The sequence below is a fragment of the Schistocerca cancellata genome, chromosome 1, assembly GCF_023864275.1.
Source record: "Schistocerca cancellata isolate TAMUIC-IGC-003103 chromosome 1, iqSchCanc2.1, whole genome shotgun sequence".
In the NCBI taxonomy this organism is placed as follows: domain Eukaryota; kingdom Metazoa; phylum Arthropoda; class Insecta; order Orthoptera; family Acrididae; genus Schistocerca; species Schistocerca cancellata.
The window spans coordinates 859,335,461-859,362,032 of NC_064626.1; the positions used below are offsets into that span (position 1 = coordinate 859,335,461).

General features: G+C 39.3%; 1 protein-coding gene across 7 annotated transcripts in view; it reads left to right on the plus strand.

Moving 5' to 3' along the window:
• The window catches only part of LOC126189089 (motile sperm domain-containing protein 1-like), a 52,619-nt gene that overhangs the window by 10,486 nt on the left and 15,561 nt on the right, over positions 1 to 26,572 (plus strand). For all 7 annotated transcript variants that reach the window (XM_049930919.1, XM_049930914.1, XM_049930918.1 and 4 more), the window contains one exon: positions 3,600 to 3,747. In XM_049930919.1, the coding sequence (XP_049786876.1) occupies positions 3,600 to 3,747 (148 nt within the window). The remainder of the gene's footprint in view (positions 1 to 3,599; positions 3,748 to 26,572) is intronic.

Below are 26,572 nucleotides of genomic sequence, written 5' to 3' on the forward strand. Positions count from 1 at the left end.
AGGGATAATATCTTACAATGATGCTTTTCTAGTTTGCTGCTGTTGGGAGACGGAGGTAAACAATGTGTGGCCTTCAGTTTGAGAGAAGAGGGAATCTTTTTCTTGGGGATGGGGTGTGGAAGCCTGTTCACAGCACCATCAAAGATGGTAAAATTGCTGGTATTAGATATGAAAAATTGTAAACAGATATTCCCTGTGATATTAGAAGGAAACTGGTGTCTATATAGTTCTGAGGTCTTTTACATACACATGTGCTTATGCTTATTGTGCTTATTAACTATTGCTACTTTTTTAAATTGCCACAGTTAAATCTGGCTAAATGTATAAAAAGGAAAATTCAGTTTGAAATGAAAGGAAGACTGGGGAGTACTTACATCCAGGAGTTTCCGTATTACACATAATATTTTGATGACCAACCCATACATCGTCTTCAGAAGCTACAAGCTGTTCTATTGTGTGTTTTCACTGTCTGGACTCCAACAAGATTATGAACTCTTATTGATTTTGCACTGTTGTTTAAACCTTTGTTTGATTCCCAACACTGGCCATGCTGTTTGATGGTTGAAAACAAAGGAGTCTGATTGGAGCCCAGGCAGCATTGCTCACAGCACTTGAAGATTATGACTGGGTCATACATCGAAATATTGTACGTAAAATGAAAAACAACTCAGCTGAACATCTAGAAGCACACCATTAATCAATGAGGCCTACAAAACCTAAGATATCGCATCACTTCAGTAATGGAAGGAGATTTTCCGCATTGTCGGCTTCACAGTATGCTGACTTGCTGACTTCCCTAACAACGTACTGAGATGAACAAGTTGTACACATGTTCACTAAAATCAAACATTAACCTGTATTAACACACCAGCAGTCATTAGGATTCTGTTAGACACAAATTTCTTCAGCTGCCCTTCCCCTACTCTTCGTCCCACACCCCACCCAACAAAACCACTGAACCCAGTCAAACTGTATTTCTGGAACATTTTATTAAAGTTCTCTGTCTTGTTTATGTATCTTTGAGCGACTGAACATCTCCATTATTTGGTGAGTTCAAACCTTTCATTACCACAGTCATAATTCTCATATCAGCGAAGGCAGGTGCCGACAGGTATATTACTGAACCATCAGTTGCTAAAAATAGAGAGATGAATTATTTGCAGAAGAATGGAAACATTGGTGGAAGTAAACTGTGGAAAGATCAGTTTGGGTTCTGGGGAAATGTAAGAACATAGTAGGCAATATCTACCTCGTCACTGACCTTAGAAAGTAAACTGAAGAAAGGTGTTTGTGGATTTAGAGGAGAAAAAAAACTAAGCCTTTGATAGTGTTGACTGAAACACACTCTTAGCTATTCTGAAGGTAGCATAGATGAAGTACAGGGAGCAAAAGGTTATCTGTGACTTAAAGAAAAACTGGACTGCAGTTATGAAGAGTCAAAGGACATGAAAAGGAGGCTAGATTAGTTATGCAGGGGTGAAGAGACTAGCATACACAGCTGTATCAGAGCAGGGTTGACCAAAACAATAAGAAATCTTGTATGAGTAGAAACACAACATTTTGGGCATGATCATTGTATCTAGGAACTAATAGATGCTTTAAAACTAACACCCCCCCCCCCCCCCCCCCGACCTGCAATTTCCATAGTTTTTGTTGGATTCTAGACACATGCATAGTTGAAACATAATGTAGTCATTTTCGTTCTACTCACCGACTATTAGAAATTATAAAAGATGCAACAATCATTTTATGAACTCTGCTACTTCTGTGATAGATCTCGCTTAGGTTCACTTCAGCATTAGCACTTATTGAGTCAATTAATTAGAATAAATTGTGAGAATTATTTCGTGGTAAAGGTTCCACTTATTGCAAGTGTATTTATGCACTATACGTTCTAAGGTAATGTAACTGTGAAATAAATAAAAGAACAGATAGTGTGAGTTATTCACAGATCCTTATCACCAAAGTGCTTAAGAAGTACTAATGGCAATCCAACTGGGATTAAGTCAAAATACAAGGGCAAGTTTCATAATCTTCTCTGGAAGGCTAGAATTTCAGAATCACTGGGACTAATTTTTGTTTTGTTGACCGATGAATCTGCCACACATGTCAAATTTAAACATTCAGATTAAAGCCTACAGTAATTAGAAACTTTATCCAATGCCATTTGCCACCAAATAACACAGGTGTCATTATCATGCCACATACCAACACACAAGAACATGCTACTATAGCTCCCTCACTGTACTTCCATGGACTGTGTTTAGTACCACTGCTGTATCAGCACACCTCCTGCATCCAATTCATGATGACACTGTGAGATGCAACCACTTGGCGAGGAAAGGGAAAATCAACAGAAAATCCTCCCCCTAAGACTCTCCCCCCCCCCCCTCCCCACACACACACACACACTCTCTCTCTCTCTCTCTCTCTCTCTCTCTCTCTCTCTCTCTCTCTCTCTCTCTCTTCTATGAGAAAGGAGGTTGTTTCCTTGAATGTGATAGCTGTCAAAAAACTTGTTAATAACAATGCTGTTTTACTCATATAAAAAAAATTATTTATTCCACAGTCTGTTGCACTCCCTCCCCCCTCCCCCAACTCCACCCCCCCCCTCTCCCAAATAAAGCTATATTTTTGGCAGTTTATATCCAGTACTGACTCTTTTCATTCTACTGATTTTCATGTAATCTCATCCCATTTATTTACATATTGTAATGTCCGTGCCACCCTTGACTAAGATTAACGCACACATGGCCATTGCATTTCTTCAGGATTGTCTCTCTTTTTATTTGTCATTTGCTTCAAAATGAGGAAATAATGCTTCCAGAAAGTCAGCTGTCAATATTTCCCAATTTGTCTGAATTACAGTGTCTAGGTAGAAGTGCACTTTTGATGTCAGCAGTATTTACATACTGTGTAGGTGTTGGTAACAGGAAAATGAATCGTGGGAAGTGAAGATGGTTGATTATGAATCATATGCAGATAGCCAGTGACATTGTGTGTCTTCATTTGTTTCTCTTTGTAAACAAATCCCAGCAATTTAAGCTGTGCTATTAGATTCCTGCATAACAACATCCTTGAAGATCTAATAAACTAGCATCTTCCACCCAAAAAAAGAATTTACATTTAGTGATTATCTTTTCTTTATCTACTCTATACTATCATGACTCCGGACAATTGCAGAATATATTAGTATCTAAAAACTTTTTGCTTCTTTGAAACCTAATACCACTGTGCTAATTACACATAATATATATTTTAAATTCCTACAAGACAAATAAAGCACACATTACTAACGAAAAAAAAGTGAGAAACGACATTCTCATTGAATATTGACATCTGTGTCATCATGACACAAACAAAATACAAGCTAACTATAACTGAAAGACATGGCGTGTGAATTTTTAATTGTATATCAACATCTGACTCAAGATTGTCAGCCTTCATTTCATTTATTACCAGCACCTACACAGTATGTAAAAAGTGCTGTCACCATAAGAGCAGTTTAACCCAGTGTCTATCTTGTACTGTGTGTCTGATGTGTTCTGTGATTTATTTATTTAGCATTGTTATTTTTAAAATTAATTCCTCTGTTGTAGCTGATGGGTAAACAGGACATTCCAGCAACATTGCTTCCAGGAAAATCAAGTGGTGGCCCATCAGACTCTTCAGAAGAATTTCTTAGACTTCCATCAGCACCTAGCACTGTGCAGCAGCAATTTGGTTTGATACGAGACCCTAGACCAGGTAATTTTTTGTCAAAGGTATATGTGTTTCCGTGGACATGTAGCTGTGAACAAAATAGCAATTAATTTATCCAGATTGGGCTTTTGATGATGGTGATATGAAATTTTTTCATAGTTTCGAGGCCTACTACAAATATATGATTAAGGGCTTGTTAACCACCTGTAGCAGCTCTTAAAAGGACTTGACCTTGTACCAATTCTCTCTATGTGTGAAATAATAAGTATTGTTGACCAAGCAGTTCATTGCACGAGAATACAGAATGTGAATACAGGCGAGGTTTACCATAAAGCAAGCTGGATTCTTTCAAAACCCATTCTGCCAGCTTCTAGTGTGACTGGGTTGAACACAGTGGACTTTACACATTGTGCAGAGAAACTCAGCAATGCCACCTGACGAAGACAACACAGCCATTATTTTGGAATAAGCAAATTACCACACATGGTTTTTGTGATGCTTGAGGAGGACGCATAATGGACATTGCTGTGAAACCCAATATCAAGATTAATGAGTTACACATCAGTGCTTGTGAAGCAGTCATCACCAGAAGATGATGGTATTAATAAACTCCCTCAGTTGCCTAAACCACACATGCTTTATGAGTTGCCCAAACTATATAAAAGAGGAATGCCCCTTCAGTTCATCGTGAACAATGGCTTGCTAACTTACAGTCTGGCTAAAAACCTGACTTGTTTATCTATCTAGAATACAGTCAGTTTCATCAGCTGAATTAAATGTCTCTCTGTCACGGGTGGTGATACATCTGTGTGTTCTCAATGTTTACACATAGTCCTATAATCAACTACATAGACCTCCTTTCCCAGTTCCTTGGCAGCACAGTTGTCAGACTGTTGTAGGCGCATCTAGATGTTATCATATTTCTTGTATGGCAGACAGTATTTTAGTCACATGCACAGTGTTACAATGGGAAATCTTCCAACTCCATCCAAAACAAACCATTTTATGGATAAAATTTGAGGAAGCTGCCTTGGTCAAGGGTTCAACAAGCCTAGTTGTTTTTTTGTGCTCAGAGTCTTTTGCAGTGGCTCTCCTGAATAAGTGTTTTCAAGCTGTGTCATTACTAGTAACAAGATGATTTTATTTCTTATTGCTTTTGTCACTAAGTTGACAACACTTTTTTTGCTTGGCTCAATGGGCATGATAATTTGTGGACTCTTTGGAACACTTGAATGGCATTCAGAATCACAATGCAGGTAGTGATAGATGGAGTCTTACCCTTCCATGACATCTTTATCTGCCGATTGTGTATACAGTAAATCATCACACACGTGAATGTGGTTACAATGTCGCCACATTTTTTATTTCATTTCATTTCATAAGCAGAACATTTCTCAAGAAAAGAGGAAGAATCTTTAGTTTTTGCCATTTTGTAGCTGACTGACGGGAAAGATGGGCTTTTTCCTGAATAAAGAATACTAAATCAATCTTTAGGTACACTGCAAAAATATGACAGCTTATGAGACCTGTGAAGATTTGTAGTTTTCAAAACAATTGTCTAAATAAGACATCCTGTAAGTGCGGCTACTATCACATCAAACAAATAGTGCGCACTGTATAGAGCAGTTCAAGATAGAACAAAAGACATATTTACTGTTATGCTATATCAAGAAACCAGCCATGGCAGAACAAGCTTTAAAAATGGATACCAGATAGCATTTGATGACACATCTATCATTATGAGGATGAACTGTTTCTCCAAAGATCCTCATAATGTTTAGAATTTGCGTATCAAAAGGTTGAAGCAAGCATGACAAACGTAGGATATAAATATTGCCGTATTTAGTAATGGACTGAGGACCAGTGACCTCACAGCTTACAGCACAGCCCTGATAAAAGGATAAGACAATCAAAAGCACTGCTGTCAGTTAGTACCTGACAGTGTCTGCGGAGTACATGACAAAAAGCTTTTGACTTTTAACCATTCGATGTTATTGGAAGTTACAGAAGATTTTTATTAAGGATATGTGATGTTTGATGACATTGTTAGAAAAACCAGTGCAGGCAGAAATGTATACATACTGGAAAGTGGGAGAAATGCAGTTTCAGATACTGTCTTCACTCTTCCAAAACAATAGATTTTCATGTTGTTGTTGTTGTTGTTGTTGTTGTTGTGGTCTTCAGACCTGAGACTGGTTTGATGCAGCTCTCCATGCTACTCTATCCTGTGCAAGCTTCATCATCTCCCAGTACCTACTGCAAACTACATCCTTCTGAATCTGTAGCCCGCATCTCGTGGTCGTGCGGTAGCGTTCTCGCTTCCCACGCCCGGGTTCCCGGGTTCGATTCCCGGCGGGGTCAGGGATTTTCTCTGCCTCGTGATGGCTGGGTGTTGTGTGATGTCCTTAGGTTAGTTAGGTTTAAGTAGTTCTAAGTTCTAGGGGACTGATGACCATAGCTGTTAAGTCCCATAGTGCTCAGAGCCATTCTGAATCTGTTCAGTGTATTCATCTCGTGATCTCCCTCTACGATTTTTACCCTCCAAGCTGCCCTCCAATACTAAATTGGTGATCCCTTAATGCCTCAGAACATGTCCTACCAACCGATCCCTTCTTCTGGTCAAGTTGTGCCACAAACTCCTCTTCTCCCCAATCCTATTAAGTACCTCCTCATTAGTTATGTGATCTACCCATCTAATCTTCAGCATTCTTCTGTAGCACCACATTTCGAAAGCTTCTATTCTCTTCTTGTCCAAAATATTTATCGTCCATGTTTCGCTTCCATACATGGCTACGCTCCATACAAATACTTTCAGAAACGACTTCCTGACACTTAAATCAATACTCAATGTTAACAAATTTCTCTTCTTCAGAAACGCTTTCCTTGCCATTGCCAGTCTACATTTGATATCCTCTCTACTTCGACCATCATCAGTTATTTTGCTCCCCAAATAGCAAAAATTCCTTTACTACTTTAAGTGTCTCATTTCCTAATCTAATTCCCTCAGCATCACCCGACTTAATTCGACTACATTCCATTATTCTCGTTTTGCTTTTGTTGATGTTCATCTTATATCCTCCTTTCAAGACACTGTCCATTCCAGTCAACTGCTCTTCCAAGTCCTTTGCTGTTTCTGACAGAATTACAATGTCATCGGCGAACCTCAAAATTTTTATTTCTTCTCCATGGATTTTAATACCTACTCTGAATTTTTCTTTTGTTTCCTTCACTGCTTGCTCAATATACAGATTGAATAACATCAGGGATAGGCTACAACCCTGTCTCACTCCCTTCCCAACCATTGCTTCCCTTTCGTGCCCCTCAACTCTTATAACTGCCATTTGGTTTCTGTACAAATTGTAAGTAGCCTTTTGTTCCCTGTATTTTACCCCTGCCACCTTCAGAATTTGAAAAAGAGTATTCCAGTCAACATTGTCAAAAGCTTTCTCTAAGTCTACAAATGCTAGAAACGTAGGTTTGCCTTTCCTTAATGTAGCTTCTGAGATAAGTCGTAGGGTCAGTATTGCCTCACGTGTTCCAATATTTCTACGGAATCCAAACTTATCTTCCCCGAGGTCAGCTTCTAACAGTTTTTCCATTCGTCTGTAGAGAAGACGCGTTAGTATTTTGTATCCGTGACTTATTAAACTGATTGTTCAGTAATTTTCACATCTGTCAGCACCTTCTTTCTTTGGGATCGAAATTATTATATTCATCTTGAAGTCTGAGGGTATCTCGCCTGTCTCATACATCTTGCTCACCAGATGGTAGAGTTTTGTCAGAACTGGCTCTCCCAAGGCCGTCAGTAGTTCTAATGGAATGTTGTCTACTCCCGGGGCCTTGTTTCGACTCAGGTCTTTCAGTGCTCTGTCAAACTCTTCACGGAGTATTGTATCTCCCATTTTATCTTCATCTACATCCTCTTCCATTTCCATAATATTGTCCTCAAGTACATTGCCCTTGTATAGGCCCTCTATATACTCCCTCCACCTTTCTGCTTTCCCTTCTTTGCTTAGAACTGGGTTTCCATCTGAGCTCTTGATATTCATACAAGTGGTTCTCTTTTCTCCAAAGGTCTCTTTAATTTTCCTGTAGGCAGTATCTATCTTACCCCTAGTGAGATAACCCTCTACATCCTTACATTTGTCCTCTAGCTATCCCTGCTTACTCATTTTGCACTTCCTGTCGATCTCGTTTTTGAGACGTTTGTATTCCTTTTTGCCTGCTTCATTTACTACATTTTTATATTTTCTCCTTTGATCAATTAAATTCAGTATTCCTTCTGTTACCCAAGGATTTCTGCTAGCCCTAGTCTTTTTACCCACTTGATCCTCTGCTGCCTTCACTACTTCACCTCTCAAAGCTACGCATTATTCTTCTACTGTATTTCTTTCCCCCATTCCTGTCAATTGTTCCCTTGTGCTCTCCCTGAAACTCTGTACAACCTCTGGTTCTTTCAGTTTATCCAGGTCCCATCTCCTTAAATTCCCACCTTTTTTCAGTTTCTTCAATTTAATCTACATTTCATAACCAATAGATTGTGGCCAGAGTCCACATCTGCCCCTGGAAATGTCTTACAATTTAAAACCTGGTTCCTAAATCTCTGTGTTACCATTATGTAATCTATCTGAAACCTGTCAGTATCTCCAGGCTTGTTCCATGTATACAACCTTCTTTTTTCATATTATGAATATAAATATAGTGTGGAGTTACTCTTTTGTCATCAAAAGATTTGTAATAAAGGCCTGTTCCAACCCCCCCTCCCTCCCTGGTCGGTCTCTCTCTCTCTCTCTCTTTCTCTCTCTCTCTCTCTCTCTCTCTCTCTCTCTCTCTCTCTCTCTCTCTCAAAGAATACCTCAGATCCCCACATTAATCTGTTCCTCAGTGAGAAACAATGTGCTATACACAATTTTGTGCCAACTAGAATTGGCTGGACCAGCTGTATATGTAAATATTTCTGAATCAGGCAATGAGCACCTTAGTGTGGCAAGGAGGAAGAATTGAAAGGTGTTTGTACTGAAGGAAAGTGCTGTATATTTAGTTGTTTTCACAGACTTAATTACAGATCTATGTTTGCTGCCACATAATACTAATACAGGTGTAGATGCCATTACATGTTGTTTGGGTTATTTCTCCTGCTATATGTGTTTAAACAATGAAAAATCCGTGTTGTGATATGAACTATATAAGGAGAAAAAGGTAGATTGCTACTCATCATGAAGTTGACACATTGAGTTGCAGACAGACACAATGAGAAGATTGTTATGCACTAATCTTTCTTTTCGTTGTACCTGTCTGCAACTTAACATGTTATGTTTATGGCGAGTAGCAATTTATCCATTTTCTTATTTCATAGAGACAGTCACTTCCATGGATAAGATTGGGAGGGTGGAAACTAGTTTTGTACTTCCTTCTATAGCTATTTAAAGGGTCTTCCATTAAGGGCTGGCCCAAATCCTTTTGCAGTATTCGTTTAGTTGATGTTTCAGATACTGCAGCCATTGAGGTCGTCTTGAATCTGACACATTTGGCTTTTCCTCAACACTGGCCACTTTTGCTGCAATATTGTGCTCACTTCACACATTACATTGTGTTCTGGTGGCTTCTGATCATGTAGACTGAAATCCTGCCCAAACTTGACCACAGTGCGGTCTGAATAGAGAAACAGTGGTGGCAACACAATTCTCTGGTGAACAAACAATAAGCACCCACAACTGACCTGCCACATTGATAAAATTTTTTAATGATCTCTAAATTTTCAAGAAGCGTGAGTTGCTGCGTGATGAAACTGCAAATTGTACTGTATATTTTCAGACCTTTAAGCACATAAAAAATATTAGAAACAGCAAATTACAGTTTTGGAAAGTATCACTCTTAATGAAAAACATTTTACTATATGAGAACCTGTAAGTGGAAAACTACTTACATGTCATAAGTACACTGTAGTGAACTATGTATCTTACTTAGGGCTCTAATATTTTCCAATAAGTAGATTTCACCCATAAAGTGCGATTCTGACCTGTGAAAGACCAATCTATGCTCACCATAAACTTTTCCTGGCCTCTGTTTGTTTCCTACCCATGATTATCTTTACATGTAGGAATAAGTAATCATTTTTTTTCCCCTGGATGTGGAACGTGATGGTTCAGGGTATCCACAACTGTAGCAATTAATTGAAAACAAATCACAGAACCAATTGCAGCTTTTTTTTTAACACTACAGTCAGTTTCACCCACCAAGGTAATTTCAAATGGCTAACTGAATAAAAATACATAACTATGTTAAAAATCAAGGTACAATTGGAAAAGTTACATAGAAAGAGAAAGTAACAACAAACATGGCCAAGACAAGACATCATAGTATGAACCACTTAATGTAAAACAAATAATATTGTATAGCAACTTGTCCAAATTTAAATAATGTATTAAATTAACAAGCGTAGCATCGTGGAGGTACACAGGTGCAGGCAGATGAGACATGTTAATAGGTATTGTTTAAATAGGGGTGGGGCAGGTTCCAAGGAGGCCCTTTAGAGGAATCCATTTCCAAACACATTATGATTCATACTAAATTAGCTGTTGATGCAATAAAAGCTAATAGGAGTCTGTAAGCTAAGGTTACAGTTAGAGCAACTAAAATCATTTCTAATGATACAGATGCAAAGTCAGTTTATAATTTGCAGTAGTATTAATTGTAAACTGTGTCTTGATAAAATTCAAATAACCAAAGCCGTTAAAGCTAATAAAATTGTTGTTGTTCATGAAAAGGAACACATTTCTAAGGCACACATCTCTTTCGCATGAAGTAACATCATCAAGATTAAGTCAGCTCCCACTGATAAGTTTCAAGTAGAAATTGGAAAGCTCATTGAAGATTTAAATTTTTGCTTAATAAGTATGAAAAGAAGTCACTCAAACTAAAGAATTTGTAATGATGTAATAAATCAATGAAGTAAAGGCAATCACTGAGAAACTAGTTTGTGATATCTTCGTCTCTGTGAATTTTTGTCGGTTTTCTTTGAACTTTCCATGCAATGGGTAGCTATTGAATGGTTCTCATTTTGTATGTTCATGGAGGAGTGCAAAATAAATTGCTTTTATTCGCCTGCATCACTGTTCTTAATGTGGCTAGTGTTCCCACAAGCTGTAACCCAACAAAAATTACGAATAATGAGCCAGAACATCAAGTATGAACCTATAATGCTGGTTGCCACAGATGTCGTTTCACTGTGGCAGTGATTGATGGTTTGGACAGTGCGAATACCAACCTTCACTCTCAGAAAACTCTGACCAATGGAAATTCTGTGACATTACCGGGTTTTGTGCAGCCAACAAGCATTCCACCTGTTCGCTGCATTGCATAACCCCCTCCGCGTAGCGAAGCTGCAATACTGCTGTACATGCCGGTTCTGTGGTGCTGAATGTTGGAACTTTTGCATACTGCTTATGGCATGTGTGATGACTTATACTTAACATTGGCACATTGGAAATTCAGATCTTACTATGGTTGTTAGACTTTATTAGTGCCACGTCCCCCAACTTTATACAAATATCAATGTGTCAAGAGCAATGCACTTCCACAAGTACATAAATTGTATATCTACACATGCAACTGGTCCTAAACAATGAGGTAATCAGTGATGTATCACCCTCAGAATTTGGGCATCACCTTCAGATGTTAGTTACAAAAGCTGAAGTTTCTGTTGCAACCCTGCATCAGGTGTGGTTTAACCAATTACTGTTTGCCATTAAAACAGCCCTGATTTCCAACAATAGGATTGACATGTCTTCACAGTTGAAAGTTGCTGACAAAGTGCACAGCATTTTGCATAATGGCATCACGGATATGTCATCTCAATCATTTGGTGGTATATCATTGCTGGTTTCACTCAGGGCTACAAGGGAACAGCAGTTCCCACTAGATGAGCAGATCCGCTCACTGCACCAAGACCTAGGCAATCCCATCTACATCTACGTGGATATTCTGCAAATCACATTTAAGTGCATGGCAGAGGGTTCATCGAACCACCTTCACAATTCTCTATTACTCTAATCTCGTATATGGGGCGGAAAGAATGAACACACATCTTTCCATACAAGCTCTGATTTCCCTTATTTTATCATGGTGATCATTTCTCCCTATGTAGGTCAGTGTCAACAAAATATTTTCGCATTCAGAGGAGTAAGTTAGTGATTGGAATTTTGTGAGAAGATTCCAAAGCAACGAAAAACGCCTTTGTTTTAATTATGTCCAGCCCAAATCCTGTATCATTTCAGTGACACTCTCTCCCATGTTTCGGAATAATACAAAACATGCTGCCTTTCTTTGACCTTTTTTGATGTACTCTGTCAATCTTATCTGGTAAGGATCCCACTCTGCACAGCAGTATTCTAAACGAGGACGGACAAGAATAGTGTAGGCAGTCTCCTTAGTTGATCTGTTACATTTTCTAAGTGTCCAGCGAATAAAATGCAGTCTTTGTTTAGCCTTCCCCACAACATTTTCTGTGTGTTCCTTCTCCTTCCAATTTAAGTTGTTCGTAATTGTAATACCTAGGTATTTAGTTGAATTTACTTCCTTTAGATTTGACTGTTTTATTGTGTAAGTGAAGATTAATGGATTCCTTTTAGCACTCATGTGGATGGCCTCACACTCTTCATTATTTAGGGTCAACTGCCAATTTTTGCATCATTCAGATATCTTTTCTAAATCGTTTTGCAATTTGTTTTTATCTTCTGATGACTTTATTAGTTGATAAACAACAGCGTCGTCTGCAAACAGCCAAGATGACTGCTCAGATTGTCTCCCAAATCATTTACACAGATAAGGAACAGCAAAGGGCCTATAACACTACCTTGGGGATCGCCAGAAATCACTTCTGTTTTACTCAATGACTTTCCATCAGTTACTAAGAACTGTGACCTCTCTGACAGAAAAATCACGAATCCAGTCACATAACTGAGACGATATTCCATAAGCACACAATTTCACTACAAGCTGCCTCTGTGGTACAGTGTCAAAAGTGTTCCGGAAATCTGGAAATACAGAATCAATCTGAAATCTCTTGTCAATAGCACTCGACACTTCCTGCGAATAAAGAGCTAGTTGTGTTTTGCAAGAACGTTGTTTTCCAAATTCATGTTGACTGTGTGTCAATAATCCATTTTCTTCAAGGTAATTCATAATGTTCGAACACTATATATGTTCCAAAATCCTGCTGAATTTCGATGTTAATGATATGGGCCTGTAATTTAGTGGATTACTCCTACTATCTTTCTTGAATATTGGTATGACATGTGCAACTTTCCAGTCTTTGAGTACGGATCTTTCGTCGAGTGAACAGTTGTATATGATTGTTAAGTATGGAGCTAAGGCATCAACATACTTCGAAAGGAACCTAATTGGTATAGTGTCTGGACCAGAGGACTTGCTTTTATGAAGTGATTTAAGTTGCTTCACTACTCCAAGGATATTTACTTCTACATTACTCATGTTGGCAGCTGTTCTTGTTTCGAATTCTGGAATATTTACTTCATCTTGTTTGGTGAAGGCATTTCAGAAGGCTGTGTTTACTATTTCTGCTTTTGCAGCACTCTCTTCGATAGTATCTCCATTGCTATCACGCAGAGAAGGCATTGATTGTGTCTTGCTGCTAACATACTTCACTTACGACCAGAGTTCCGTTCTAAATTTCAAGCTTCTGTAAAAAGATCGCCAATCTTCAGGATTTTGCATCTGTTTAAATTTGGCATGTTTGTTTCGTTGTTTCTGCAACAGTGTTCTGACCCATTTGGTGCATCGAGCAGGATCAGCTCCGCTGTTTGTTAGTACGTTTGCTATAAATCTCTCAATTGCTATCGATACTATTTCTTTGAATTCAGGCCACATCTGGTCTACACCTGTATTACTAATTTGGAGGGAGTGGAGATTGTCTCTCAGTAAGGCATCAAGTGAATTTTTGTCTGCTTTTTTTGAGTAGGTATATTTTTTGTTTATTTTTAGAGGATCTGGGAGCTACAATATACAATCTTGCTATGACAATCTTGTGTTCACTGATCCTTGTATCTGTTTTGATGCTCATTATTAACTCAGGATTATTTGTTGCTAAGAGGTCAAGTGTGTTTTCACAACTGTTTACTATTCGCGTGAGCTCATGAGCTCGAGCTAACTGCTCGAAATAATTTTCAAAGAATGTGTTTTGCACAATTTTGGATGATGTTTTATGCATACCTCCAACATATCGAGGGTAAATTAGTCACCACCAGCTATAATTGTGTGTGTCAGATACATATTTGAAATAAAACTCAAGTTTTCTTTGAACCTTTCAGCAATTGTATCATCTGAATTGGAAGGTCAGTAAAAGGATGCAATTACTGAAACTTCCTGGCAGATTAAAACTGTGTGCCGTACCGAGACTTGAACTCGGGGCCTTTGCGTTTCGCAGGCAAGCGCTCTACCGACTGAGCTACCCAAGCACGAATCACGCCCCGTCCTCACAGCTTTAATTCCACCAGTACCTCGTCTCCTACCTTCCAAACTTTACAGAAGCTCTCCTGCGAAACATGCAGAACTAGCACTCCTGAAAGAAAGGATATTGCGGAGACATGGCTTAACCACAGCCTGGGGGATGTTTCTAGAATGAAATTTCCACTCTACAGCGGAGTGTGCGCTGATATGAAACTTCCTGGCAGATTAAAACTGTGTGCCGGACCGAGACTCGAACTCGGGACCTTTGCCTTTCGCGGGCAAGCGCTCTACTGACTGAGCTACCCAAGCACGACTCGCGCCCCGTCCTCACAGCAGTGCTAGTTCTGCACGTTTTGCAGGAGAGCTTCTGTAAAGTTTGGAAGGTAGGAGACGAGGTACTGGCGAAATTAAAGCTGTGAGGACGGGGTGTGAGTCGTGCTTGGGTAGCTCAGTTGGTAGAGCGCTTGCCCGCGAAAGGCAAAGTTCCCGAGTTCGAGTCTCGGTCCGGCACACAGTTTTAATCTGCCAGAAAGTTTCATATCAGCGCACACTCCGCTGTAGAGTGAAAATTTCATTCTAGATGCTATTATTATTTTATTCTGTTTGCTAACAATGACCTCTGCCCATACTAACTCACAGGAACTATCTACTTCAATTTCGCGACAAGATAAACTATTTCTAACTGCAACAAAAACACCACCGCCAGCAGTGTTTAGCCTATCCTTTTGGAACACCGTTAGGTTCTTCAAAAAAATTTCGGCTGAGCTTATCTCTGGATTTGGCCAGCTTTTTTACCATGCACATTGCCGTTGGTGAGGAGGCTTGCATGCCTCAGCAATACAGATAGCCGTACCGTAGGTGCTACCACAACGTCGGGGTATCTATTGAGAGGCCAGACAAATGTGTGGCTTCTGAAGAGGGGCAGCAGCCTTTTCAGTAGTTGCAGGGGCAACAGTCTGGATGATTGTCTGATCTGGCCTTGTAACATTAACCAAAACAGTCTTACTGTGCTGGTACTGCGAATGGCTGAAAGCAAGGGGCAACTAAAGGCTGTTAATTTTCCTAAGGGCATGCAGTTTTACTGTATGGTTAAATGATGGTGGCGTCCTCTTGGGTAAAATATTCTGGGGGTAAAATAGTCCCCATTAGGATCTCCAGGCGGGGACTACTCAGGACGACGTCATTATCAGAAGAAAGAAACCTGCCATTCTACGGATCGGAGTGTGGAATGTCAGATACCTTAATCAGGCAGGTAGGTTAGAAAATTTAAAAAGGGAAATGGATAGGTTAAAGCTAGACATAGTGGGAATTACTGAAGTTCGGTGGCAGGAGGAACAAGACTTCTGGTCAGGTGAATACAAGGTTACAAATACAAAATCAAATAGGGGTAATGTGGGAGTAAGTTTAATAATGAATAAAAAATATAAGAGCACGGGTAAGCTACTACAAACAGCATAAGGAACACATTATTGTCGCAAAGGTAGACACGAAGCCCACACCCATCACAATTGTGCAAGTTTATATGCCAACTGGCTCTGCAGATGAGGAAGAGATTGATGAAATGTGTGATGAGATAAAAGAAGTTATTCAGATAGTGAAGGGAGATGAAAATTTAATAGTAATGGGTGACTGGAATTCGGTACTAGGAAAAGGAAGAGAAGGGAAAAGTAGTAGGTGAATATGGAATGGGGGTAAAGAATGAAAGAGGAAGCCGCCTGGAAGAATTTTGCACAAGGCATAAGTTAATCATAGCTAACACTTGGTTAAAGAATCATGAAAGAAGGTTGTATACGTGGAAGAGGCCTGGAGACACAGGAAGGTTTCAGATAGATTATATAATAGTAAGACAGAGATTTAGGAAGTAGGTTTTAAATTGTAAGACATTTCCAGGGGCAGATGTGACCTCTGACTACATTCTATTGGTTATGAACTGTAGATTAAAATTGAAGAAACTGCAAAAAGGTGGGAATTTAAGGAGATGGGACCTGGATAAACTGACTAAACCAGAGGTTGTAGAGAGTTTCAGAGAGAGAATTAGGGGACGATTGACAAGAAAGGGGGAAAGAAATACAGTAGAAGAAGAATGGGTAGCTTTGAGAGATGAAATAGTAAAGGAAGCGGAGGATCAAGTAGGTAAAAAGATGAGGGCTAGTAGAAGTACTTGGGTAACAGAAGAAATATTGAATTTAATTGATGAAAGGAGAAAGTATAAAAGTACAGTAAATGAAGCAGGCAAAAACATCTCAAAAATGATATCGACAGGAGGTCCAAAATGGCTAAGCAGGGATGGCTGGAGAAGAAATGTAAGGATGTAGACGCATATATCACTAGGAGTAACGTAGATACTGCCTACAGGAAAATTAGAGAGGCCTTTGGTGAAAAGAGAACTACTTGCATGAATATCAGGAACTCAGATGGAAACCCAGTTCTAAGCAAAGAAGGGAAAGCAGAAAGGTGGAAGGAGTATATAGAGAGTAGACAACATTCCATTAGAGCTACTGACGGCCTTGGGAGAGCCAGCCCTGACAAAACTCTACCATCTGGTGAGAAAGATGTATGAGACAGGCGAAATACCCTCGGACTTCTAGAAGAATATAATAATTCCAATCCCAAAGAAAGCAGGTGTTGATAGATGTGAAAATTACCTAACTATTAGTTTAATAAGTCACAGCAGCAAAGTACTAACACACATTCTTTACGGACAAATGGAAAAACTGGTAGAAGCTGACCTCGGGGAAGATCAATTGGGATTCTGTAGAAATGTTGGAACATGCGAGGCGATACTGACCCTACAACTTATCTTAGAAGATAGGGTAAGGAAAGGCAAACCTAAGTTTCTAGCATTTGTAGATTTAGCAAAAGGTTTTGACAATGTTGACTGGAATACCCTCTTTCAAATTCTGAAGGTGGCAGGAGTAAAACACATGGAGTGAAAGGCTATTTACAATTCGTACAGAAACCAGATGGCAGTTATAAGAGTCGAGGGGCACGAAAGGGAAGCAGTGGTCGGGAAGGGAGTGAGACAGGGTTGTACCCTACCCCCGACGTTATTCAATCTGTATACTGAGCAAGCACTAAAGGAAACAAAAGAAAAATTTGGAGTAGGAATTAAAATCCATGTAGAAGAAATAAAAACTTCGAGGTTTGCAGATGACATTTTAATTCTGTCAGAGACAGCAAAGGACCTGGAAGAGCAGTTGAACGGAATGGACAGTGTCTTGAAAGGAGGGTCTTGAAAGGAGGATGTAAGATGAATGTCAACAAAAGCAAAACGAGCTTAATCTAATGTAGTTGAATTAAATCTGGTGGTTCTGAAGGAATTAGTTAGGAAATGAGACGCCTAAAGTAGTAAAGGAGTTTTGCTATTGGGGGAGCAAAATAACTGATGATGGTCGAAGTAGAGAGGATATAAAATGAGGACTGGCAATGGCAAGGGAAGCGTTTCTACAGAAGAGAAATTTGTTAACAACGAGTATAGAATTAAGTGTCAGGAAGTTGTTTCTGAAAGTATTTGTATGGAGTGTAGCCATCTATGGAAGTGAAACGTGGACAATAAACAGAAGAGACTAGAAGCTTTCGAAATGTAGTGCTACAGAAGAATGCTGAAGATTAGATGGGTAGATCATGTAACTAATGAGGAGGGACTGAATAGAATTGAGGAGAAGATAAATTTGTGTCACAACTTGACTAGAAGAAGGAATTGTGTGCTAGGACATGTTCTGAGGCATCAAGGATCAACAATTTAGTATTGGAGGGCAGCATGGGAGGTAAAAATCGTAGAGGGAGACCAAGAGATGAATACACTAATCAGATTCAGAAGGATGTCGGTTGCAGAAGGTACTGGGAGATGAAGCAGCTTGCACAGGATAGAGTAGCATGGAGAGCTGCATCAAACCAGTTTCTGGACTGAAGACCACAATAACAACAATGATTTGAGCATCAGTGCTTTCTATTAGCACTTGGAGCTATGTTACTTTCCCAACATAGCTACGACAATTTACAACTGTTATAGCAGTGGTTCCGGTACCTACGTTCTTCCTGTGTTCGACCTGGACCATTTGTGACTGAAACCCTTCTCTCTAGGAGCAAAACAAAGAAACAGGCCCCACAGCACTAACTCTCAACAGCTAGGTGCATAACGATCATCAGAGTATGTGCTGAAGTGTCAGCAAATGGATTCCTACTCAGTGTTGGTAACATGCATATTTCGGACCTCAAGCCAGGAAGCGCACTTCCCCTTGCAGGTGCAGTCAGGTAGATGAGACTAGCCACTCTGAGAAGAAGCGCCCATCTGGCAACATTCACAGAATGAAGATTCAAGACTCATCACAAGTTTCTGATGCTTCTGCCGCTATTCACTGACACTCAATGGTTATTGACATCTCAACCAAGGAATCAACCCTCATGCTCAGTATCTGCAACAAAAACATGTGCAAATATCAAACCAACACAACGTTCCAGGCATGTCCAGCACATAGCATGGGTTACATGTTACAGACACTTGGGTATCACGCACATAACTCGTCACCTCTAGCTCAGATGTAAGTGTACTGCCAGTGGATCAAAACAAACACTTGGCTTACACCTGCTAACAGCCCCAAAATTCCAACTTTTGGCATGGAAGCTCTTGTTGTGGGACTTAAATGTTACCTGATGTGACAGTACCCATCCTAGACACTGTTCTTTTTGCATTACTATAGTATTGACTTACCGTATTTACTCGAATCTAAGCCGCGCTTTTTTTCCGGTTTTTGTAATCCAAAAAACCGCCTGCGTCTTAGAATCGAGTGCAAAGTAAGCGGAAGTTCTGTAAAATGTTGGTAAGTGCCGCCACAAGTAACTTTTGCCGTCGAATATATGTAGCACTACACAGGCATGCTTTGCAGGCACAAAGATAAATACTGGCGCGTCAGTAAATAAATTTAAAAAAAAAAAAAAGAAAATGTGGAAGACGAGCTTTTTCTCCGCCCCGAGTTTCGACCACTGCATTTTCATACATTATCCAACGAAGTAAATACAAATTCCGTATTGTTCATCTTCGAATGTAGCAGCCTTTCAATGTACTACGAAAATCCGACTGGCAAGACTGTTTGGGATGTTTGTCAATATGGCCAACTCTACGTTCTGAATTTTTTCCTACCTGTGACAAGAGATGGTTGCTAATAGTAACTTTTATGAATTGTGAATCACATGCAGTATTCTCTTCATCATAAGAATAATACGAATATAAACATTTTGCCATGTATTCTTTTGTGTTTGCTGCTACTTCATTTAAATCCTGTCTGCCCAATAAACTACGAAACTAGAGTGAGACAACAGCAATCGCGGAAGAATATACTTATCATGCCATGTTTATATTAGTATTATTCTTACGCCGATTAGAGATACAGTCAGAAATGAAGCACGACAACTGACTAGATTTTGAAATCTAAGATGACTCTAATTTCTGTGCAGAAGGTAATGTACTAAAGAGGCATCTGCAAAGATATTCAAATGGAGAAAAATTTTCGCTAAACTCTCCTTCACAACATCTTCTATCACACGCAGTCTATTGTTTGGTTCTTGTTGATCATTATCAAAGAAAGCAGCAGTGTAAGTAACAACAAATTGCAGTCTCTTGCCATTGTTTCCCTAATGAGACGATTTTATTTATTTTCATTCATTTATTTATTTATTTTCAATTGGAAGCGGCGTTAGCGCGTACAAAAGCAAGCCATGCCGCGACCGGCGACAAGTCGTAAAAACTCATTATCAGAATGCGACAAACAATGCGTGACACAGTACAACAATGCATTTTCAGCTTAGAGTGACGTAAACACCTATAACAAAGTAACGGCACTTATCAGATCAAAGAAAAATAAGCAATCAATACAACCCAGACGAAGCACGTGAAAAAGGAAGGGTACCCGTATAAATACGGACGGAGCGCCTGACGCATAGCAATGGCTACCTGGTAAAGCTTGACTGCTAAGCTTACGACTCGAACCAAACTACTGTAGCTGTATCGTCATTCATTCGACCTAAATTGTGTCTCATATTACAATGGACCAACTTTGTTTCGATTTGGAGGTGTGGCCTAAAACTTTTCTCTCCCCTTGAATTTCGAATCTCAAATTTCAGGTGCGGCTTAGATTCGGGAAAAATTTTTTTCCTTGATTTCGAGTCTCATTTTTCGAGTGCGGCTTAGATTCGAATAAATACGGTATATCCTCGCACCAGGCACATATCTGTATTGATTTTAAAACTATTAAGATTCCTGACAAAATTTACAACACTTGTGCCTTCCATTACACTTTATTATGAAGTGTGATGCAATCCAGTGATTTTCACAGCACTGCTGAACCAGGTACCAAGATGATCGATATGGATTCCAGTGGCTGTGGTCCTCACATGTCCAACTACACACCAGATTTTGAAACTTCAGTGTGTGCATACTATAACATAAAAGAAAAGTTATCAGACCTAATGGAGGAAAAGACAGGCATTATGGCGGAAAATAATGTGTCACTTTGCAAATTGTGTGCAGCAACCATGGAACTAGAGGCTGCTGAAGACGAACTACGGAGCTTACAAGAAGGGATTACTCCATCTCACTTTGTATCTGCCACCTAAGTGACTCGAGCCACACCTGGTAATGAACATTCTTTGCACATTGCTGCTGCTGCGCATGATACACATCACATTTGGACTAAGCCGTACCCTCCTGTCACCTTCAAAGCTTGCAGACTTTTGCCTGACAAGTATACAATCTGACAAAAAAATAGATCAGCAGATTATTGAATTCAGTAGTGAACTGTCATTCTTGCAGTTCTTGGACACTATCTTTGCACCTCATAGAAGAGAAAGACAGCTGCTGGAGACCATGTGGAGATACCATGTTTTAAACATATGTGCCACACCAGACTGTTACCCACTGCCAAACATACAATTGTGTGTAAAACTTAAATGGAAAGTGACTTGCACATGATATGTTACTGCCAAGTAACATAGCTCAATGAGACTTGAACCATACAGAGAAAGAACTGCTACAGAGTGGTACAGAATGTAACTGAAAGAAATACACTGTGAAACAAACAGAAATGACACTTTTATACCATAAGTACACTGAAGTCACCACAACTTACGATGGGCCCCCGGATGTCACAAAACGCGAGATGTGATTCTTAATAGGGTGTATGATCACCATGGATGGTAGTGCTTACTCTAAATGTACTCCATGCTGCCACAAGGTTGGGAAGGAGTTCTTGTTGTAGGGTGTTTTATCCCTCTAGCAGTCTGGTTGACAACTGCTGGATGGTTGTTGATGCTTGTGGACAAGTTGCAGTATATCTTTCCAACACATCCCACACATGCTTGATGGGATTCAAGTTGGAGTAATGAGCAGGCCAGTCCATTCCCCAAGTATCCTCTCATTTCAAGAGCTGCTCCAGCTGTTCTGTTCAATGCAGACATGCATTGTCAACTTTAAAAATGAAGTTGGGGCCAAATGCACCCCTGAAAAAATTCACATGGTGGACAGAATAAAGTGTCACATTAACCTCGACCATTAAGTGTATTGTGTTCAGAGAGTTGACAGTCAGTGCACCCATGCAACATTAAGCCCACACCATAACACCTGGACCACCAGAATGACCATGTTCAACAGTGGTTTTGGGTGCATTGTGTGTTCCCACGTCTCACCATATGAGGGCATGTCAAGAATTGCTACTCAGGCTGAACCTTTTCTCATCGAAATAGAGCGTGTGACTCCCTACACACTGGGCACCACTGCAAACAGTGCAGCCAATGTGTGGGTGTCAACGCAACACACACCGGCACCATGATCTTGAGAACAGGTGCTTTTGACTATGCTGTCTGGAGCCGAACAATTTTGAATCCATCCATAAATGGAACAGAAGATACTGGGTATTGGGCAAAGAGACCACCCCCATGCAGTCACTGTGCCACTGTGGAGCGTGAGATTGAATCCCTCGCAGCCCTGGTAAATGTGGTTGCAATTTCACCTGCTGTTTGATGTGGGCTACTTCTTGCCTGTTGTACAATGTAGCAGACATCTGCTGCTATAGTTGACCATGGCTGACCACCTCCTCACTTTCAGGCAGCAGTGCCTTTGGTTTGGTATGCTCCCCATGCATGTGAAACAATGCTGTGAACAATACCACTCATCACACTTTATCCCTCTTCCAGTTTTTTGATGATTCTTTCCAGTGTAAAGTCCTCCAGATGTTATGTGTGGGCCATGTTGTAATGGAGAACACCACCACAGTGCCCCCTATCTGCTTGCTGAGTGACATGCATTGTCATTTCCCATTCCTTCAACTACCTCGTTTTGTTCGGCCAGCCCCCATTTGGTGCTATAGCCATGCTGGCTGACCTCACACTGTGTGACATCCAGTTTTCTGTGCATGACTGGGAGGCCTCTGGCAACAAGCTTCCACACTGTTTCTCTTCTCCACCAAGTTGTTAATATGTTACATTACTTTTCTATCTTGTCCTTGTGCTTCCCAGAGCAGTGTAGTGTGTTAGTGGAAGCGATGATGTTAAGAATAACTTACTTCAAAAAGGCGTACCACCATATTTCAGCCCAACCCACAAACATTCAAAAAACCACTGCCATAACTCGCTTTGGACTGTACGAATACTTGTGTATGCCATTTGACGTCAAGAATACCTCTGTTGTATGACAGCAGTGCTTCGTAGAAGAGGTATTCTGTGGACTTCTCGTCTGGTTTGCTTATTTAGATGATGTTTTGTGTTTGCAAAGATGATAGTAGAACAGAAAAAGCACTTACAGTTTGTTTTTGACATTCTCAAAGTATCAGTTGGTGATCAGTCAGGACAAATGTTTACTGACGATAGAAAGTACAATTCGTAGGGCATTTAGTCTCCTCTTGTAGCATCACATCCCTACAGGATGTCAACTCAATACAACTGATGCCACAGCCTGAGGTTTTCCAGCAGCTGTACCATTTTCAGGAAATGGTTTATTTTTATAGACACCATTTACTCGTTGCAGCAGGCATCCAGGTGTCTCGCTGCAGCACTAGCAGAACTCAGTGCCAGTGGGTGCTGCTACGACTTTTCTTGGACCACAGAGGTGCTACAAGCTTTTGATGAGATAAAGACCAACTTTAGTAATGCTGCCAGTTGGTACACCCTGTGTATTCAGCACTTCTCCCTATCATAGTGGATGCCAGCCAGTTAGCTGCCAGTTGCTTCACCAACAGAATTTTCTCAAAAAGGTGATGTGCTCACAGATGAAGTGAGTGCATATGAGAGGGAACTGTTAGCCATGTGTGAGGCTTGTTTACAGACCAAACATTTGCATCCATACCGGGTCTTGTTTGTGACATCTTTGGCTCTGTTCATCTTTGTGCTTCCCATGAAGTCAGTAGCTGTTCAATGGTTCTCGTTTTGTATTTTCTTTCAGAAGTGCAAAATAAATTGATTTTATTCACGTGTTTCTGTTTTCTATTGTTTTCATTGTAGCTAGTGTTCCCAAAAATTCACGAGAAGCAAGATGGAGGACTCAAATAAAAATGCATAATTGAAAGCACGCCACTAAGACTGATTGTCAAATCAGTTAACAATTCAGGCTGTCCAATTTGCGAAAATTACATGTGCTGCTGCAAGTAAATTACATCTTCCATAAAAATTTCTCAATTAAAAATTGCTATGATCTGGCTGAAACAGTGAGGTCCATTATCATCCCACAATGAGCCCTATTCACTTCGCTTATTTCCTTGGATTGTACTGCCTGTTATGCGGATGTTTCTATGTATAATAAATATATATGTGTTTCAGATACGAGAGTAAAAGAAAACTAGTTTTTTACAAACAGCTCTGTAGATGAATCTTGTGAAATAATTTTAAAAAATCTTCTCAATCACAAAACAGTATCACAGGGCACAATAGTTGAACTTATAATTTTAACTACTTTTCTTTCAACAATAAAAGTTTTATTCAGAAAGGAATAGCTGTGAGTTCTCTGCTTGCAGGCACTATTGCCAATATACTGCCTTGAAAACAAAGTTTCATTTGTAAACATCTGCAGGAGGCGCAAAAATAATTCATTATAAAAGATATGTAAGTGATATTCTGTTACCGTATCAAGGATTTAAGAATAACAGCTATCTGTTAGCTCTTAAGATAAATGAACTTCATCCTAATATTAACTTTAGTGTTGAACATCAGCAAAATATGCCAACTAATTAATTAAATCTCTCTCTTACTAATGTTCGTCAGTTGTTTTTCTCATCTATCATATGTCCTTACTGTAGATGTCATCATTTTCCAGAATTCATGCCATCCATCTCAGCATAAAAAGCTATCTTTCATGCAATTATCAGCATACTCAAATTGCATCTAAATACTAATGAAACCAACAAATAACTAAATACGTTGCACCATATTGCATCCAGAAGTAGCATTCATTACTCCATAGTTGATGAAAGAAGCAATTATAAATATCAGTCTTGGCAGAATACAGTCAACAAATATAGTGATCCTGCAGAATGTTTAAAATTTGTCTTTTTTCACTTTTAAGGTAATGTTTTGTATAAGCTCAGTGTATATTTCCACAGGCTTAATTTTAGAATTGCTTTAAAGACTGTCGGCAGACTAGGACAGTTAATTATACATAATATTAAAACTAACAACAAAAATTTTGCTGCTCCAGGTACATAGAAAATCCAGCATAGTAACTGTGAAGCTTTTTAAATTGACCAAACAGGCAGAAACTTAAAGAAGAGATACAAAGAATGGACAAAAGCAAGGAGAAAAAAATGGAGAATATAAATCCATCTTTGCTGCCCACTTAATCACAGAATGTCACAATGTTATTAAGATTGAAAATAATTTTACGATTTTGTATAAAATGAGAAGTGTACTCATATGGGCATTCTGGAAGAAATAGAAATTTACAACCGTGTGCACTGTAATAAGAATAAAACTCATAATGAACAGAAAAACTTTAGAAGTCATTGTTTCTCTTGATGCTTTTAAGAGTCTGTTACATTGTAAATAAATATTCTCACTGTTACTTGTAGTTATACAATGTTTGTACCTGACTTACTGTAAAAAGAAAGGCCTTTCTGAGTACTTCAGGCTTTATTTCATGTAAACATCTTGTTTATGTACACAGACAAATTTGCTGATTCCACGTGCTTACCATTGCTTTCTTTTCAGCCTTGACAGTTTTTGGTTTAGTTTCTCTGGTATCTTCATGTTACTACTTTTTATAATGTTTTCTTATGCCCCTCAGCAGAACTTGCATCTGCTACATATTTGTACTTTTTTATTTCTAAAACAATCTACTTACAACATTATTATATTCTTCCTCCTTCCCAACTTCACTGCCTTATACAGGCCCTGTCTGTAACCTCCTGCTCTTTTGTTTAGATGTTGGCTCTTCAGGTGTCTCACCAGTCTGCATGTGTCTACCTCTATGATTCTAGGCTTGTTCATATGTTATTTCTGTTACCTTCGTAAAATTTGGACAAGTTGTTGTTTTGAAGAGAGTTTTAGTGTTGTATGTAATTCAGGACTTTCTTTTATCTATATTCATCTAATTGCCCGCAAGATTTGTGTGGTTTTTGTTTTACCATTTTCTAGGTAAACAGTAAGAATTTTTTTTGCATCCTAGAGAACACGTTGCCCTTCACAACAGGTACAGCTGACTTTGTCTTTTGTTGTACAGGGCTACCTACTTCGACACAGCTTAGACTACTGCCAGACAGCCCATTCATTCACTGTAATAAATTAATGCACTCATTTAAGTCTCTTTAAAGTGGCAAAACCTTTCATACTTGCATTTTGGTCAGTGTTCCACAAAAGTGGCACCCACCATGCAAAAAAGCTTACATGTTGTTAGCTCTTCATTTATAATGTATTCCTTAGTCTTTTGTTATATCTGTGGAGTCTACATTATTGGTCAGTTGTCCAATTTGTTATTGTTGTCTTTCTCAGTGTTTAATTTGTGGTTATAGTTTCAAGATGTCCTCGAAGTGAATCATATTCAAGATAAGTGCTTGCACATTTTAATTGAGGCACCCATTTTTAACTGTTAAATATAGAAATGGAAGATGATCATTGATAAGCTCACCACCTTTGGATGAATTTTTGTTGACAGTAAACCATACATGAATAGAAAATCCAGTATGCTGTGGAATCCACCAATGTGAACAAAACATATGAACACTATTACTTTAAGAAGCTATATAAACAAAACTATTCCACTGATCAAGTGTATCAATGATATTAACATCACCCCTGTACTTAACTGAGAACCTTTCACTGTGCTCTCATAGATTGGGACATTCTAGATGAGTGATATTACATCTCAAATCAATAAATTTCAGTATTCACACTTCTTCTGTGTTTCTTCCCTAATAATGATAACACT